At 56.5% G+C, this 18,211-nt stretch overlaps 1 protein-coding gene across 4 annotated transcripts in view; it reads right to left on the bottom strand.

The window, feature by feature from the left end:
* The window catches only part of LOC102444659 (proton-coupled amino acid transporter 1), a 52,504-nt gene extending 34,891 nt beyond the window's left edge, over window positions 1-17,613 (bottom strand). Inside the window, exons 1-5 of one of the 4 annotated variants that reach the window (XM_075900580.2) lie at window positions 17,240-17,602; window positions 12,036-12,399; window positions 4,207-4,354; window positions 2,750-2,840; window positions 1,391-1,479 (exon numbers count right to left, since the gene is read on the bottom strand). In XM_075900580.2, the coding sequence (XP_075756695.2) occupies window positions 1,391-1,479; window positions 2,750-2,840; window positions 4,207-4,349 (323 nt within the window). In that variant the 5' untranslated portion in view covers window positions 4,350-4,354; window positions 12,036-12,399; window positions 17,240-17,602. Of the gene's footprint in view, window positions 1-1,390; window positions 1,480-2,749; window positions 2,841-4,206; window positions 4,355-12,021; window positions 12,400-17,239 lie in introns of all 4 variants that reach the window. The other 3 variants (XM_075900579.2, XM_075900578.2, XM_075900581.2) reach the window with 3 other exon arrangements.
* Between the last annotated feature and the right edge of the window lie 598 nt (window positions 17,614-18,211).

An 18,211-nucleotide genomic window follows, 5' to 3' on the forward strand; every position in this document is an offset into this window, starting at 1 on the left:
ACGGGAGCAGAGCCGTGGTTGGGACCCACAGCAGGAGCCAAGTGCTGGGGCCAGGGCTACAAGTGGAGATGTGGCCAGGAGTTGGGGCTGTAGCCAGTGTTCCCTCTACGTTTTTTTTTTTCCCCATGTGTGTGTGGAATAAATTTTGTTCTATGCACCAAGGCATGTGTGGATGTGCACCACCAATAGAAACACAGGCTGCTTGCTATGAACATTGTGGATGCTCTACTAATCAGCTGGGCAGCATTTGAATCTTCCCTGGGTGGCTGCCCAGGGAACACGGACTGTAGCTGGGGGCAGAGTGGGGCTGGTTGGCACTTCTGTGGGGTCTGGCCCAGGCCACTAAATATCTCCATCATACTCCTCTACTGACCGCAGATACTATACAATGGAGATGGAAGTTTCAGAAGCTTGTGTAATGACAAGCATTAGCTCCACACTATCTGCTCAGTGGAAGATGGGACTCAAGACAACAGACAAGGAGGGTTCCTGGCCACACCTCACAGGGCAATCAGGGAGACAATCCCCAAATCGATCAGGCCACGTGACGTTCAAGGGGCGTCCTCCGTTTTCTGGTTCATCCTTTAATACTTTACCCTGTTAGAGCTCTTCCCAACCAGCGAGCTCAAGGCTTATCATTGGGGTACGGGATGTGCACCTCCCAAGGCCCCTGGGCGGGAGGGTGGGAGGCATCGCCACCCCCATTTTACAGGGGGGAAGCAAAGGTGGAGAGAGATTAAGTGACTCACAAAGGAGTGGCAGAGCCCAGAGAGCTCCGAGCCACTGCACTATGGAGGCAGTTTGAGAGACCGAGGACTGCCAGGTTCTACACTGGGAGAAAGGGGCGCAGTGCGAAGCCAGGCCAGAGGAGCACAACCGGAGCACACCGTGCGAGTGACTCTGAGGGCCAGGCACGGCACAATGACACGCTGTACACCGTCACCTCTACCAGTCAAACATAACCCCTCTGTCCTTAGGGTGTAACGAGTCCTCCTCCCCAGCTCCCGGCGTCTACGGGAAACGGACCGAGTCCTGGCAACGCCTGGGCAACGTATCTAACCTGGGAGCTTGTGGAGAGCCTCTGCCCAATAGGAGGCACTTGATGCAACGCGCTGCAAACATCTAGCTACAATATTACGAAGGGGTTATCCTCTCCAGCCCTCTCCGCCCACCACGCACCCCACCCAGGGAGTCGGGAAGGAGAGCTTTCTGCCCATCAGATGCTTTTAACACTTGGGCTCACTTCCACAGACAGGCGGCTGGTGGAGGAACGGAAAGGAGCCCCATTTCTAACAGGGATCAATACAACTAAGCCGGGCGGGGCGGGGCAGCTGGAAAGGGAGCTGCAGGCCAACACTTGAGACACGACGGCAGCGGGAGCGTCTCTTACTTGCTGCAGAAGTGGTGAGCGCATTTCACCAGGAGGCTCATACAGTGCACGGCAGCGATCCCCATCACCAGCAAACTGAGCGGGCCCAGCTAGACAGCAAGAGAAGGGACGGTTACAACTAGACCGGCAAGGCTGGGTTTCCACAACAAGGGGTGGAGAGCCCAGGACACAAGCAGGACCTGCCTGCATTACAGAGCGGACCAAGGATCCCTTGAAACAAGACTGACCCTGCAGGATGCCACTCTGATGGTGGAATCAGAGCTGTGAGGGGGGAAAAGCCCCGTTTGCAAATGCTGGATGTTTCCTGTAGTACAGCACAGTCACAGGCGAGGAGCAACCCTGTGACTCGGGACAGGTGGAGAGCGGCAGAGCGAGTCCTGCTGGCGCCGGCTGATGCCTAAGTGCCTCAAGGAGCTTTCCAGAAGATCGATGCTACTTAAACCCTGCACGGACCAGCTCAGTAAGGAAGTCCAGGGGGAATCGGAACCGGTGGGGTTTGACTATCCCCAGCCTCCCTCGACAGGGAGCCCCAGGGAGATGGGAGAAGGCCAGCCTGCTCCCTCCAGAGACGCCGACTGTACGGCCTGTTCCAGATGCTGCTGAGACCTGTCCCTCTGGAGCAGGGCCTGAGGAGAATTTTAACCAGCAGGAAGGCTCAGAGGCCCCCGAAAGGCACCAGAGCACCGCACTGCCGAGGAATGCAGCTCAGAGCCGGGTGCTTCTGGGCCAGCGTTCGCTCCGGCAGTAGGACGTGGATGTGAGGAGGACGCAAGGTTTGGTCCTAGGTCTCGACTCACAGGCAGGGGCAACGCCGAAGAGCGGCGAGGAAACGGCCCGGCCTTACGCAACGTGTTTCCCAGTCCAGATAAGGGAGCGGTAGCGGTGCCTTTGCCGCCACTGGTCTGACGGCCGCGGCAGGGAGAGAGCCGCACGAGGCTAAGGGTCGCTGCACGATCAGCAGGAAGGGCCCACCCGACAGCTCTGGAGTCTGGTGCCCTCCCCTTGTCCACAGCACGGTGACCTCAGCACACGGGCAGCCTGCCTCAACGCGCTGCTCAAGCCAGGGCTGAGGAAATGGCACCAAGAGGGAGCCAGTAGCGAAGCCCTGTGAGGCCATCCCCTCACCCAGGAGCCAGCCTGAACCAGCAGCTCTTCACTCAGGCTTCCGGACAGCCAACCAGCCGACGTGCGGTCACTAGCTGGGCATGGACCTAGGACCTCAGCTGTGGCCAACCCTAGGAGCCAGCTAAGCAGGTGGGACCGGACAGAAGGCCTGAGTCCAAGTCAGCAATACGCCACTGTCTAGGAACCGAGCCCTGCCCGCCCCCGGCCTTTGGAGAGGGGGAGATGCCATCTTACCACGATGCCAGCGTTTTTCACAGCCAGGGGCAGGCCCAGCAGGCCTGTGCCGATATTCCCCTTCACCAGGTGGATCAAGGTTTGAAACCATCTGCGGACGAGGAGAGAGACAGAGTCTGCCAGACGTGCCACCGGACAGCTTGGCCCCAGCCCGAACCTGCCGGTGGGCCTCAGTCCGGCCTCCCCGCCACACGACCGTTCTGTCCCGTGCTGCTCTTGGGGCCGAGAACAGAAAACACCCCTGGCTGGATCTCCCAGCTGCCAATACATTTACTAGCCCAGCCCCTGCGGGTCTCTCTAGGGATGCTGACAGCCCCCTATCAGGACGGACGGTGCTGAGGTCTGCCAAAAGCAGCAAGAAATACCCTGGCAAAGGCAGGTAAATCTGGCTTAGATTTGTTATTAAGGACTAGGGGGCTGTTCCCCCTGCTCGCTAAGATCACCAACCCCCCTTCTCTCCCCCGGGCCCATCTCTGGGGGCGGGCAGGCCCAACTCTCCCTGCAACCACCAGGGAGGGGAGGGCCAGGGCCTCCCCCCATGCAGCCAGCCCAGGTGGGACCCCTGGGGACCTCCCCACACACCCTTCCCCCCTCAGCCAGCCTGGGCCTCTAGGGCTCCCCTGCTCCTGCCCTCAGAGCCAGCCGGGACCTCTTGCCCCCCCCCCCCCCCCCCAGCCGGCAGAGAAGGGCCGGGGCAGCGCAGGCTGCATTCTGAGGTAACGGGGTAGGGAGGAACCCAGGTTGCTGAGGGGGGAGGGGCTGCAGGACGCAGAATGACATCATGACATCACTGTCGTCCCGCAGGAAACATTTTTTAAATATATTGAATGATGCTGCTATTAGAAGGAGGGGTGTGGAGATGAGAGTGCCCTACCTTTGAAATACGTTGGCAATGCTGAGTAAGCCCGGCTGGATGCAGCGGATACTGAACAGACCCACAAACTAAAACCTCCTGCACTGCCCAGAGAGCGCCCGTTGGCTCCAACTGAGGGCAAGGAAACGCGGACGCATCGCTGCCAGCATGCCACGGACTGGCGCTGAATTCAGGCGAGACATTTGCCTTCCACAAGGGAAAAACGTGCTGGGGGCCGAATCCTAAATTGCTTTTAAAAACTAAGACACTGTGTCCGAGTCAGGGTTCAAGGGGAAATAAACTCCCCCCCCCCCCCCAAAAAAAAATTCTGCTGAGACCCGGCATCCGTGCAACGTACCAATCTATGCCCACGTACTGAGCTGACAGCAAGCCTGGCGGGCGGAGTGCTTGTGCCCAGAGACCTGGACGGACCAGCACGAGAGAGTGTGCAAAGCCAGCCGCCTTCCCCCACGAAAGGGAATCGTTCCCTCCCCATTACACGGCACGGTCCATGCCCAAAGGATCCCCGAGCAGAGGGGGCGTGATAGCCAGCACCCGCAGGCAGCGCCCACGGCCAGTAACGCCCAGGCAGCCCATGACTTACGTCGTCCCGTTGCTTTCCCCGAACCGCTGGTAGGACGCGGGAGAGGCGAAGCCGTTTGCGCCTTCGGGGGGGCTCCCTTCGGGTGTTGCCTCTGTGGAGCTGTAGTCGTTGTAGTCCTCGCTGCGCAGCCTCCTGGTGGACATAGTGGCTGTGGAAACAGTCACATCAGGTCCCGCGGCGGCGGCTGGAGTCGCTTTGGTGTCCCCTCCCTGGGGTTTCTTTGGCTCTACCATCGTCCCAGGACCAGCTCTCCGTGCTACTGCCACAGCAGGCACTCCCCGGGAGGCTGTTATAGGGAGCAGCCCCGCCGAGGCAGTCTCTGCATCAGCATGCCTAATGGAGCCTCCCGACCAGACCGACCTGTGGAGGGGTCAGTGGAAGTCCTGGCTCCTCCCTGAAACTAGACACACCCACCCTGGAAGTACCCAGCCATTCCTGTGGGGACAGGTCACCCAGGTGACCTGCACAGATACCTAACACCAGAGGTCACTGACATTTGTCCCACTTGCACTGAACAGGCAGCAGACAACCCCGGAATGTGCCACCTACTTGCAGGTCACCTTCCCGGAAGGCTGTTGACAGGCGCTCAGAAGGGAGGGTCCTGTACAGGCAGACAGCGGCTGTACTACGGGCCTACCAGCGAGCGGATACGCTCAGGACTTGCGAGCACCCAAAGGATTCCCAGTGAACAGACACTTTGCTTGTCTAAGTGACTTTGGCTCAGCAATGGGCAACCTAGGCTAGTGAGTGGGCTGCATGAGGGGCCCTCCTCCATCTCAGCGGCTGCAAGATTGCCGTCACCAAGACGGTCTCCGAGGTTAGGGTAGTTTTGTTAACTGCGCTTGGCCGATCTAGAATTTGTGGGGTACCGACTGAACTGTCGCAGCGCTTTGATTGGACGCAGAGGGAGCGCCCGGCTCTCCCAGTCAGTGCTGTGCGCCATCAGCCCCCAACTCACTTCCTGGCTTTACGGTCGGGTGACTCCAGTAACACCGGTAAGGGGAAAAAAAAATTGACATGGACGAAAACCAGCAGAATCTGGGACCCCTGAGCGTGGGCCACACCTGGGACCAGATGGACTGCAGGCGGCCCACCGCTGCTTTAGCTGCAGGTGAGCTACTACCCCACCCCCCACCAACGGAGCGTCCGATCATCTTGCACCTAGTTCATCTTGGTATTTTGAGATCTGTGTTTACAACAAGCAGGTCCCGACCCCCACCGCCAGGACCAGCTCCGGGAATCTTTACCCAGGGTTCAGGACTCCCCCCACCCCCGAATTAGATTGATTAGGAGTTTAAACGGCTTCTTGGATAAGATCTGGTGAGAGAAAACATGGGCGAGGCTTTCAGGAGCCTTTCTACTCTGTCAGTGCTCTAGCAACTGGGTGCCCAACAGAACCAATAGGGTATCCGCTGAAAGGAACGCCTTTTTCTCCCATGGGAGGCCAAGACACAGCCAGAAGCTTCATTCTCCAGATGCCTTTGCACCGTGCACACTGACTCCTACCCAGCCGCCGTTCCTAGCAAGTGGGTTGTTAAGGTGTCTTAGTAATAGAGAGGTAGCCGTGTTAGTCTGATCTTGCTAAAACAAAAGGAAAAACTAGGTAGCACTTTAAAGACTAACAAGATGGTTTAATAGGTGATGAGCTTTCGTGGGCCAGACCCACTTCCGCAGATCATATTCTGGAAGGGGTGTCTTAGGATGGCACACATTCAAAGCCTGAAAACGGAGTAGAGACTTTGGAGGGAAGATGTGGAAATCCACCCAGTATCCAGTTTCACTGTTACTGACCCAGCCACAGCCTCAGAGCAGCCGCCCCCCTGGGGCTGAACACATCTGGCAAAACAAGAGATGAGTCTGCGGCTGGGCTGTAAAATCCCATTAAATCAGTTAACCGGTTAAATGTTATGGTTAACTGGTTAACCGCTCAGGCTTGCTCTGGCCAGGCCGCCAGTTAACTGGTTACCAATAAACACCACCCCACCGGTTACAGCCCTAGTGTGCTGCTGGGGTGTCAAATGGCCGCAGCCTCACAGCCAGTACTAGCCACTGGCTGGAAGCCTGTAATTAATTTGCGGAGACATTAAGAGAGAAATGTTTTAATTATTGCTGAGCTGGGTCCCGGCTCGGTCTCCATTCCTACCACAGGGGTGTCGTAATGCACCTTTACATAACACACCACAAGCATCACAGCCCAGATGTGCAATACACGGACGCGGGCCACCCTGCCGCTCTGCGTCACTCCTGTCAACGCAATCGCCAGACTGCAATGAAAGCGGGACTGGGCCCAGAGCAAACAGCCACGCCCCCTGGACAACAGGCCCCCCAATATTTCCTACAGCTTGTGGGCTGGCTGGGGAGACACGGCAGCAGAGAGGGAGAGGACAGACTATGGGAGGAGGAGTGCAGGTGGAGGAGGGGATCCATAGAGAGAAGCAGCAAGGAGTGAACACAGAAAGCAAGGTGTCACGTTATTGGATTTTGAGGGGAGCAGTCAGGTCATTGCTGCAACCATGGGGGGGGGGTGTTTGTCCCAAAAGTGGTACAAAGGGAGCCATGTGAGGTGTCAAACAAAAGCTACTTTCTACTGGTTCTGTATATGCTTTTCGTATACAGGCAGTCCCCGGGTTACGTACAAGATAGGGACTATAGGTTTGTTCTTAAGTTGAATTTGTACGTAACTCGGAACTGGCTCCAGATTCAGCCGCTGCTGCTGAAACTGACCAGGGGCGGACTACAGGAAGCCCGAGGCAGAGTTGCTCTGCCCCGGGCTTCCTGGAATCAGCCACTGATCAGTTTCAACAGCGGCTGAATCTGGAGCCTGGGACAGAACAGGACCAACCCGGCAGCACCCCAGCTGCTCTACCCCAGGCATCCACAACAAAAGCCTGGTCTGCTGGGGGGGGGTGCACTAGCTGCGCCCCCCCCGCCTCCCCAGCAGACCAGGGAGACCCGGAGCAAAGCCGCAGAGGAGCGGGACCCCGCCGCCTCTGCGGCTTTGTTCCGGGTGTCCCTGGTCTGCTCAGGGTGTCCCTGGTCCGCTGGAAGGGGTCCCCAGCAGACCAGGGACACCCACAGCAAAGCCGCAGAGGCGGCGGGGTCCCGCGCTTCCAAGGCTTTGCTCCAGGGACACCCAGAGCAGATTTTCTCGCCCCGGAGGACGTGGTGGCGGGACCACTGCGCATCTGGGTGGTCCCGCCGCCCGCGAGTTCCGGGGTGAGAAAAGCCCCGTTCGTAAGTGCGGATCCGACATAAGTCGGATCCGCGTAACTCGGGGACTGCCTGTATCTGTATAATGTCTGTGTGTGGAGTTATGAATATGTACTCTGTACAGAGACTGGAAGGTTCTCTGTACGTGGTTGAGTAATGAGCCAGGAATGTTTGCCTATGGACATGCTAATGAGCAAGTCTCCAGGGAACAATGGATCTCTGGAGGCCAAAAACACACCTGGCCATGTGACTCTAGCCAGCTTGGAAGGAGGTCTAAATATGCCACGTGGCCAACTCCATAGTGGTCTTCAGATTTGCTCTTGACCCCAGATACCGCCTCGCAGGGATTCACGAGCCAGGAAGAACTGTGGACCCATCCTGGCATAGGATGTGCACCAAGGACTTTTAAGCCAGCAGCTATAACATCTTTGCTGCAAGCCTGCATCGAGAACTGGGAGATTCGATGCATGTGATGTATGATACTTCAAAAACCTTTCTCATGCTTTTCTTTCTTGTAGTAATAAACCTTTAGATGTTAGATTCTAAAGGATTGGTTCAGTGTGATTTGTGGGTAAGATCCAGAGTGTGGGATCTGTGGCTGGTTTCTTGGAACCGGACAGAACTTGTTCGGGGTAGGTGACATTGGGTTCTAAGACCCCTCACCGGTGTATGAGGCCCAGGGCCATCTGGGACACGGATACTGCTGGAGTGTCAGAGGGGTTTTGCTCGTGAGGCTTCAGGCAGGCAGCTGAAGCGCTCTGTGGGACTAGTTTGTGGCCTGTTTGGGAAGGTCTCCAGTCTGGGGGCTAGAAAGAGTCCCGAATTTGAGCAATTCGCCCTGAGTGGACGCCTTCAGCTGTGCCCAGACCCGGCCTGGTCTGTCATGTAAGGCCAGGAGAGAAGGACGACACAGAAAGAGGGATGGACAGATGGATGCCGAGCCCTGGCTTACTCCCCTGGATAGGGAACTCAAGGAGCTCTGGGCTCATATTCCTGGCTCTGTGCCAGCGTCTCACATGACTTGTCCAAAACCCACGGCTCGGTTCCCTAGCTGGAAAGCAGGGCTCTCCCCCTCCTCTGACCCGTCTGTTCAGACTGGGAGCTCCCTGGAGCTGGGACAGCACCTGACTCCACTTTGGCTCTCTAGTCTCAGCATCCCTCGAATGCAAATAATAAAAGGACAGATGGAGAACTACAAAAGCCAGCTGAGTCATGGCAACAGGGTCAGATACAACCCAAGGGGGCGGGCCAGGGCAGGCCAGGCCAGGCCCCACCTAGCCCAGACAGGAGGAAGATGTGATAAGGGTGGAACGTGTCCTGAAGAAGCCAGGGAATTCCCAGCAAGGGTAGCTCCCCTGGGATTCCAGGGCACCGAGCTCTTCCTGCTCCCCTCCAACCTGTCCAGCCACTTCTAGCATTCCCTCCTGCAGCCAGGTGTGTTCGGCTCCCGGCCCCGCCTCCTCCTCAATACTCCCTCCTAAGTTAGCCTCGTCCTGGCTCCAGCTAGGGGCATAAAATCCCATTTAATTGGTTAAATGTAGGGGTGTTTAACTGGTTAACTGAAAAAGGGGGACAGGCAGGGAGCTACTCCAGCCCCCACTAGTTCACTGGAACTGGTAAGCCTCACATAGTAAGGGCGGGTGATGCTTCCCAGTTAACCAGTCACATCCCTAGCTCCAACCATGTCTCTTCTCCCCAGCCTGGGGTCCGTCTTTCCAACATCCTGGATGCACCCTGGTGAACACGCTGACCATGGAGCAATTTAGCTCCTGGCAGTCACCCTGCCCTAAAGCATTTCTTTGTCAGCATGACAAGCCCGCTGTCCTCCCTCTGGCTCAGGCTCAGATGTCCCATGACAGTCAACTCTTCTTTTTCCTTCTGAACACCCCGGCCACTACCAAGAGCCACTGCAGCACAGAAACCAAGGGTTCTCTGGAGACATGCCACATTTGCTCATGGCGGGACGGGGGCTATGGTAGGAAAGAGAAGAGAGATCTTACCTAGTGAGCCTTGTGCAGCAAGTGTGAGAAGAGCTCGCACATCAAGAACACCAAGATACAGGGACAGCAGAGTGGCATCTTCCACCCCTGCCGCTATCAGACATCTTTGACGTCAAGTTTAAGATCCCCCATTGCAAGAATCCAGTAAGCAATGTCCTCAGTTTAGGAACTGCCCGGGTGGTGCAAATCTGTTCTCTGAAGTTTAGCAACTTAGTTGACCATAGAACTGTTGCTCTGGCTGGAGCCCAACACAGCACAGAGAAGTCACACAAGCTTTCCCCCATATAGCCTTAGAACCACAGAATACTAGGACTGGAAGGGACCTCGAAAGGTCATTGAGTCCAGTCCCCTGCCCTCGTGGCAGGACCAAATACTGTCTAGACCATCCCTGATAGACATTTATCTAACCTACTCTTAAATATCTCCAGAGATGGGGATTCCACAACCTCCCCTGGCAATTTATTCCAGTGTTTGACCAACCTGACAGGTAGGAACTTTTTCCTAATGTCCAACCTAAACCTCCCTTGCTGCAGTTTAAGCCCATTGCTTCTTGTTCTATCCTCAGAGACCAAGATGAACAAGTTTTCTCCCTCCTCCTTATGACACCCTTTTAGATACCTGAAAACAGCTATCATGTACCCTCCCAGTCTTCTCTTTTCTAAACTAAACAAACCCAATTCTTTCAGCCTTCCTTCATAGATCAACCTTTCGTGACTGCCGGGCACCCAGGGCCCGGCACCGCGGGGCCAGCCAAGATGTTTCGGCGGGCGCACATAAATGCATGCGGGCACCGCATTGGGGACCAATGCTTAGACCTTTAAACGTTCTTGTTGCTCTTTGGATCTTCTCCAGTTTCTCCACATCTTTCTTGAAATGCAGTGCTCAGAACTGGACACAATACTCCAACTGAGGCCTAACCAGCGCAGAGTAGAGCAAAAGAATGACTTCTCGTGTCTTGCTCACAACACACCTGTTACTGCATCCTAGAATCATGTTTGCTTTTTTGAAACAGCATCACACTGCTGACTCATATTCAGCTTGCGGTCCATTATAACCTCTAGATCCCTTTTTGCCGTACTCCTTCCTAGACAGTCGCTTCCCGTTCTGTATGTGTGAAACTGATTGTTCCTTCCTAAGTGGAGCACTTTGCATTTGTCCTTATTAAACTTCATCCTATTTACCTCAGACCAATTCTCCAATTTGTCCAGATCATTTTGAATTCTGACCCTATCCTCCAGAGCAGTCGCAACCCCTCTCAGCTTGGTATCATCTGCAAACTTAATGCTTTCTATACCAATATCTAAATTGTTGATGAAGATATTGAATAGAGCCGGTCCCAAAACAGACCCCTGCAGAACCCCACTTGTTATACCTTTCCAGCAGGATTGAGAACCATTAATAACTACTCTCTGAGTACAGTTATCCAGCGAGTTATGCACCCACCTTATAGTAGCCCAATCTAAGTTGTATTTGCCTCGTTTATTGATAAGAATATCATGCGAGACCGTATCAAACACCTTACTAAAGTCTAGGTATACCACATCCACCGCTTCTTATCCTATCAAAGTAAGCTATCAGATTGGTTTGACATGATTTGTTCTTTACCAGTTCCATTAAATCTTATCTTAAAAGTACAAGCGCTAGTGTCCCCCTCTCAGGTCCCCATACCCAAATCCCAGCTACACCCTCTGCTAGCCTGGTATATGTTGGTCCATAAACACTCTCTTTACAGATGCTCTCAGCAAGCGATAGACAGCAGTTAGAACTGTAGCTGGAAGAAAGCAAGGCCCTGCGTACAGACAGACTATTTGGATAGAGCATGTGTATTAACCTGCTTCTCCACTCCCTGGAGCCCGCTGTCACTCTTGAGAGGTTCATTTCAACACAGAAACTTTTGCTCCCAGCATCTTATCCAATCAGGCTCCCTAGTCAGGCAAGAAGTCTCAGAGGGGTCGCCGGGTTAGTCTGTTACTTTAAAAACAACGCGCAGTTCTGTGGCACCTTAGAGACTAACAAATACAGACAGACAGACAGTATCATGAACTTTCGTGGGCAAAACCCACTTCTTCAGTGGAACTAGAAGCTGGAGACACTTCCAGCTTGTCTGAGGAAGCGGGTTTTGCCCACGAAAGCTCAGGGTACCATCTATATTTTGGAAAAACTTAAACAATGAATAGTCTAGCAAAGCCTTAAAGACTAGCAAAACACGTAGATGGTATCATGAGCTTTCGGGGGTGAAGAAGTGGGGTTGTTCCCACAAAAGCTCATGATACCATCTACATGTTTTGTTAGTCTTTAAGGTGCTACTAGACTAGTCGTTGTTTTTTAAGTTTTTCCAGTTACAGACTAACTCGGCTACCCCTCTGAAGCATGTATATTTTGTTAAGTCTCTAAGGTGCCTCAGGACTACTCCTTAATCAAGTTCACACTCCCCCTGCTGTTGAAAGTTTTAATTTATAGCACATGCGAGGAGGAGGAGGCAGCTCTGCCCTCAGAACTGGGGTGCTCAGCTCCCGGCTTTGCAGCCCCCTTCCGCTCTCAAGTTCCAGCCGCCCTGGAAGCTACTTTTCTCCTCTAGTCAGCTGAGCACCAATTTCTGGCTGACTTGCAGTTACTTACACCAGCCCCTTCTGTCCTGAAGTCTCAAGTGGTTTCTCTTCTCCTTGGAGAGGCTCCCGTCCGAGAGGGGTGTTCTGGGAAAGAAACACCGTGTCCTGTCTCTGTACCGCTCTTATTGCCGAGTGAGCTGTGACCATAAAGCAGCTGACAACACGCCTCATGGGTCACCACAGCCACCTACAGAAAATCCATGACTGCAAGCAGCAGGGTGAACAGGTTTAAACTGAGGACAGACAGTCATGCAAGGCCAGCACCGTGCTGCAGAAGGAGCTTCTAGTTTCCACGGTTAAGGCAGGATCTACTGCTCCCTCCAGCTTTGTCAAATGCTGCTCGGATCCTCCTCTCAAAAGGGAGGGGAGTTTCGCTGAAAAGAGATTTGAGATAGGTTATCCGGATGGGGCAAGGGCTGTTCCTAGAGGTTAGGGAAGAGGTGCAAGTCTTCATCTGAAACTTTAACATCATAGTTTAAATAGGCCAAAATCCACTGAAGGTCAGGATGAATTTTTCCTCCGAAGTGTTTAAGCTTCTGGCATTAGGTGAATGAAGGAGACAGACTTACACAGAAAAGAAACAAAATACAGGACTATGTAGCACTTTAAAGACTAACAAGATGGTTTATTAGATGATGAGCTTTCGTGGGCCAGACCCACTTCCTCAGATCAAATAGTGGAAGAAAACAGAAAAGAAACAGAAAAGAAAGGCTTTGGAAGGGAGTAGGGACAGTATGAGGCAAGATAACGGGAGAGAGAAAGGGAAATCTTTGGAAAGGTTCAGGCTCACACTAGACCCCACTATCCCTAGCCCAAATAATGCCCTCCCCATGCAGAAAGAATGAAGTGAGCAAAAAAATCACAGGTGTCCAATACAAGAGCAACCAGCAATCTCCTTCATGTGTAGCTCAGCATCACCCGAGCCATTAAAATGGGGTCCTGCCCAAAAGACAATTAGCATCATTTCAAATCCAATCAGTAAGGCAGACCTCCCCGGCAGATCGACTCTCCAATTCTACCCAGGTCCCTAAAACAATTGGAGATGTTTTTATAACCAACATAGTATTGACTCTCAGAAGAGGAAGATGTAAATGCCAGTGGAGAGTGAATTATTGGTGTATCTACTGTGTCTGAAGTGAACAGTAATAATTGTCAGCCTGGTGATCAAAGAGAAACTCTTTCAACAAAGCAATCTGGCAGTAATTACACAGCAACAGCTTCACCACCTACTCCACATGGTGCATCGAGAAACAAATCATTAGTGGGGGGGGGAGGCTAAGATGCTATTTGAGGCTCAGGTCAGCGATGTTCTCTGTAAAGAAAACAACATCGTTCTGTTACACGCCTCTCTAGTCAGCACTCAATTGCTCCCTCTAATTTTCCCAGAGCAGACCTAGCTGCTCTTCTCCTTTGAAACCCACACAGACTTGCAGCATTGTAATTCGACATCTTCATTTCTGGATTAAAGATTGCACAGTAGCAGGAAGCACAAGTGGTCAATTTCCACTCAATCAGCAAGAAGGCGAACCACGAAGGCAGGGTTTGGAAAAGTACTCAGAAGAGAAAGAGGATTTGAGTCTCCTCCGTGCATAGAACTGTTCTCAGCTAAAAGCAAAGCCCATTTCCTCACCACTTGTAACAGAGCTGAGTAAAGATCATGCAGCCCCTGCTCTGACCATTCATTCAGGCAAGTTTACACAAGACCAGCCCCACGGAAGTCACTGTGGCTACCAAGTGCCTGAAGAGAAGCGTGTGCGTAAGCATTTGCAGATTCTACCTCCAGAACTGAAGTGGAGGAGCCATTTCTGGCATTATTAGAGTTTCCTCCTTCTTTGGTTTGGACATGAAGTGTTGGGGGGGTTCACAATCCTGCTGGAAAGGTATAACTAGTGGGGTTCCGCAGGGCTCCGTTTTGGGACCGGCTCTGTGCAATATCTTCATCAACGATTTAGATATTGGCATAGAAAATACGCTTATTAAGTTTGCAGATAATACCAAGCTGAGAGGGGTTGCGACTGCTCTGGAGGATAGGGTCAGAATTCAAAATGATCTGGACAAATTGGAGAAATGGTCAGAGGTAAACAGGATGAAGTTTAATAAAGACAAATGTAAAGTGCTCCTCTTAGGAAGGAACAATCAGTTTCACACATACAGAATGGGAAGCGACTGTCTAGGAAGGATACGGCAGAAAGGGATCTAGGGGTTATAGTGGACCACAAGCTGAATATGAGTCAGCAGTGTAATGCTGCTGCAAAAAAAGCAAACAGGATTCTTGGATGCATTAACAGGTGTGTTGTGAGCAAGACACGAGAAGTCATTCTTCCGCTCTACTCTGCGCTGGTTGGGCCTCAGTTGGAGTATGGTGTTCAGTTCTGGGCACCGCATTTCAAGAAAGATGTAGAGAAATTGGAGAGGGTCCAGAGAAGAGCAATGAGAATGATTAAAGGTCTAGAGAACATGACCTATGAAGGAAGCCTGAAAGAATTGGGTTTGTTTAGTTTAGAAAAGAGAAGACTGAGGAGGTACATGATAGCCATTTTCAGGTATCTAAAAGGGTGTCATAAGGAGAAGGGAGAAAACTTGTTCATCTTGGCCTCTGAGGATAGAACAAGAAGCAATGGGCTTAAACTGCAGCAAGGGAGGTTTAGGTTGGACATTAGTTAAAAGTTCCTAACTGTCAGGGTGGTCAAACACTGGAATAAATTGCCCAGGGAGGTTGTGGAATCCTCATCTCTGGAGATATTTAAGAGCAGGTTAGATAAATGTCTATCAGGGATTGTCTAGACAGTACTGGGTCCTGCCATGAGGGCAGGGGACTGGACTCGATGACCTCTCAAGGTCCCTTCCAGTCCTAGTATTCTATGATCCTCTCACTTTCCAATGTCTGGAGATATGATGAATAGCACCAGTGAAAGTTCCCGCACTTTACCTGTCCGCCCTCCCGCTCCCCCAGCAACTTGTATTTAGCAAACTGCCCTCTTGACTCCAGCTTGCCACTCCATGTAGGTGGCACTGGCAAACACTTCCCTGGAGCTGCTCTGACCACTAGAGTTTGCTTTTCCCACCTGAAAAAAACAGGACCCCACCTCTCATTGCCCCAGATCTCCAGTACAGCTGATACTTAGTGCAACTCTGGCTCACAACACTGCCCACTACTTACCCTTGGCCTCCCAACACCACATACATGGATCACTTAGTTAATTTTCAGCTTCAAATGAACTGGCACTACCGGGGCATAAGGTCCATGCTGGGCACATGCCACCCTGTGCGCACTTCTCCCAACATAACCCTCTCCTTGCACAGTACAAGCGCCCCTCCCTCCCCATCCCATAGCTCCCATGTTGTGCTGCAGACGCCTGCAGCCCCAGCTTCACACACCCCCCCCAGAGGTGGCCACCCCTGGACTCTACACCCCATCCTGGGCATGCAGGCGGCTGCTGCCCTCTCCATGCACTAACACTGCAGGGGGGTCCCCAAGGGGATCTTCCTCCTTGCAGCCCCGGGCTCCCTAATGCCTGCATACACTACTCCCCCCCGCCCCAAATACCTTCCCCCCTAGCCCCTGGGCACAGCCCCCCTCCAGGCTTGCTCCTGCCCCCCTTCCCGGCTGTCCCCTCTCGCCAGACACAGCTCCCCCCCAGACCCGGCTCCCCCCCCCCACCCGTGCACTGCCCCCCCCCCCAGACCCGGCTCCCCCCCCACCCGTGCACTGCCCCCCCCCAGACCCGGCTCCCCCCCACACCCGTGCACTGCCCCCCCCAGACCCGGCTCCCCCCCCACCCGTGCACTGCCCCCCAGACCCGGCTCCCCCCCCCACCCGTGCACTGCCCCCCCCAGACCCGGCTCCCCCCCCCCACCCGTGCACTGCCCCCCCCCAGACCCGGCTCCCCCCCCCACCCGTGCACTGCCCCCCCCCAGACCCGGCTCCCCCCCACCCGTGCACTGCCCCCCCAGTCCCGGCTCCCCCCCCCGTGCACTGCCCCCCCAGACCCGGCTCCCCCCCACCCGTGCACTGCCCCCCCCAGACCCGGCTCCCCCCCACCCGTGCACTGCCCCCCCCAGACCCGGCTCCCCCCCACCCGTGCACTGCCCCCCCAGTCCCGGCTCCCCCCCCGTGCACTGCCCCCCCAGACCCGGCTCCCCCCCACCCGTGCACTGCCCCCCCCAGACCCGGCTCCCCCCCACCCGTGCACTGCCCCCCCCAGACCCGGCTCCCCCCCCGTGCACTGCCCCCCCCAGACCCGGCTCCCCCCCCCGTGCACTGCCCCCCCCAGACCCGGCTCCCCCCCACCCGTGCACTGCCCCCCCCCAGACCCGGCTCCCCCCCACCCGTGCACTGCCCCCCCCCAGACCCGGCTCCCCCCCACCCGTGCACTGCCCCCCCAGTCCCGGCTCCCCCCCCCGTGCACTGCCCCCCCAGACCCGGCTCCCCCCCACCCGTGCACTGCCCCCCCCAGACCCGGCTCCCCCCCACCCGTGCACTGCCCCCCCCAGACCCGGCTCCCCCCCCCGTGCACTGCCCCCCCCCAGACCCGGCTCCCCCCCCCCGTGCACTGCCCCCCCCAGACCCGGCTCCCCCCCAGACCCGGCTCCCCCCCCCGTGCACTGCCCCCCCCAGACCCGGCTCCCCCCCACACCCGTGCACTGCCCCCCCCAGACCCGGCTCCCCCCCACCCGTGCACTGCCCCCCCCAGACCCGGCTCCCCCCCCCGTGCACTGCCCCCCCCAGACCCGGCTCCCCCCCCGTGCACTGCCCCCCCCAGACCCGGCTCCCCCCCCCGTGCACTGCCCCCCCAGACCCGGCTCCCCCCCCACACCCGTGCACTGCCCCCCCCAGACCCGGCTCCCCCCCGTGCACTGCCCCCCCCAGACCCGGCTCCCCCCCCCGTGCACTGCCCCCCCCAGACCCGGCTCCCCCCCCCCCCCCCCGTGCACTGCCCCCCCAGACCCGGCTCCCCCCCCCGTGCACTGCCCCCCCCAGACACGGCTCCCCCCCCCGTGCACTGCCCCCCCCAGACACGGCTCCCCCCCCCGTGCACTGCCCCCCCCAGACCCGGCTCCCCCCCCCGTGCACTGCCCCCCCAGACCCGGCTCCCCCCCCCGTGCACTGCCCCCCCCCAGACACGGCTCCCCCCCCCCCCCTGCCCCCCCCCAGACACGGCTCCCCCCCCGTGCACTGCCCCCCCCAGACCCGGCTCCCCGCTCAACACTCACCGGCCGCTGCCCCGCGCTCACCGGCCCCGCCTCTCCATCTTGGTTTTCCGGGAGCCGGTCACCCCAGTCACGTGACGCGCGGCTCAGCTGACTCCCGCTCCCGCAGCGGCTCAGCCTCCCCCGCCCCGCCCGGCGCCTCCAGCCCGCGCGTGCGCACTAGGGGGCCGTGCGCGGCGCCATGGGACGGAGCCTGCAGTGCGGGCTGCGGGGCCCGGCCGAGCGCCCTCTGCTGGCTCCCCTGCGGGGCTGTCCTGACCCATGCGCAGCGCGCCCGGGACACTCGGGGCGCCCCTGGGTCTTAGTGTCCGTCCTCCCGCATCTTCCGAGCCCTGCCGGGGGAGGCGCGTGCTCACTGACAAGCCACCGCGCCTGCAGGGCTGACCCGGGGAAGAGCCATGGGGGGGGGGACGGGGACGGAGCCTTTCCACAGCCCAGTCCACCTGCCAGTGCCTGCACTGACCCTGGGAGCCCACAGGACCGTCCCCTGCAAAGTCTTTAAAATAGAATAAAGGTTATAAAATCCCATCGCTAGACAATCAGAGCCCCCCCTGCACCCCGGCTGCCAGTGGGCATGGGGGTGCCAGGCTAGCAGGACTGCGTAGGGCCCCATGCACCCTAGGCATGGCGCTGCTCCCCTGGCACGGCCTGTAGCCCAACCCTGTCTGCAGCCAGCCGCAAAGGCCCATGCGCCCAGCTTGCCAGCACCCACGGGCCTCCCCCCGGAGCACCGACAGGAAGGGCTCATTGCTTGGCCGCTCTGGGTCTTTGCCCCGTGGCAGGCGCTAGCCCGTTCCAAGCTTTTCCCCACACCCGGCGGGGGGGAGGAGAGCGGGGTGCATGTGAGAGACAAGCACCCCGTTTGGCAGGGACAGTTGAGATCCCGCTGGGCATTTGTATGACTTCAGGAGCAGGAGTTGGCGATGCTCCCCCCACCCCCTTTGGGAGCTGGACCCCAGCCCGCAAAGAAACACC

The sequence above is a fragment of the Pelodiscus sinensis genome, chromosome 16 (genome assembly GCF_052426305.1).
Source record: "Pelodiscus sinensis isolate ZL-2025 chromosome 16, ASM5242630v1, whole genome shotgun sequence".
In the NCBI taxonomy this organism is placed as follows: domain Eukaryota; kingdom Metazoa; phylum Chordata; order Testudines; family Trionychidae; genus Pelodiscus; species Pelodiscus sinensis.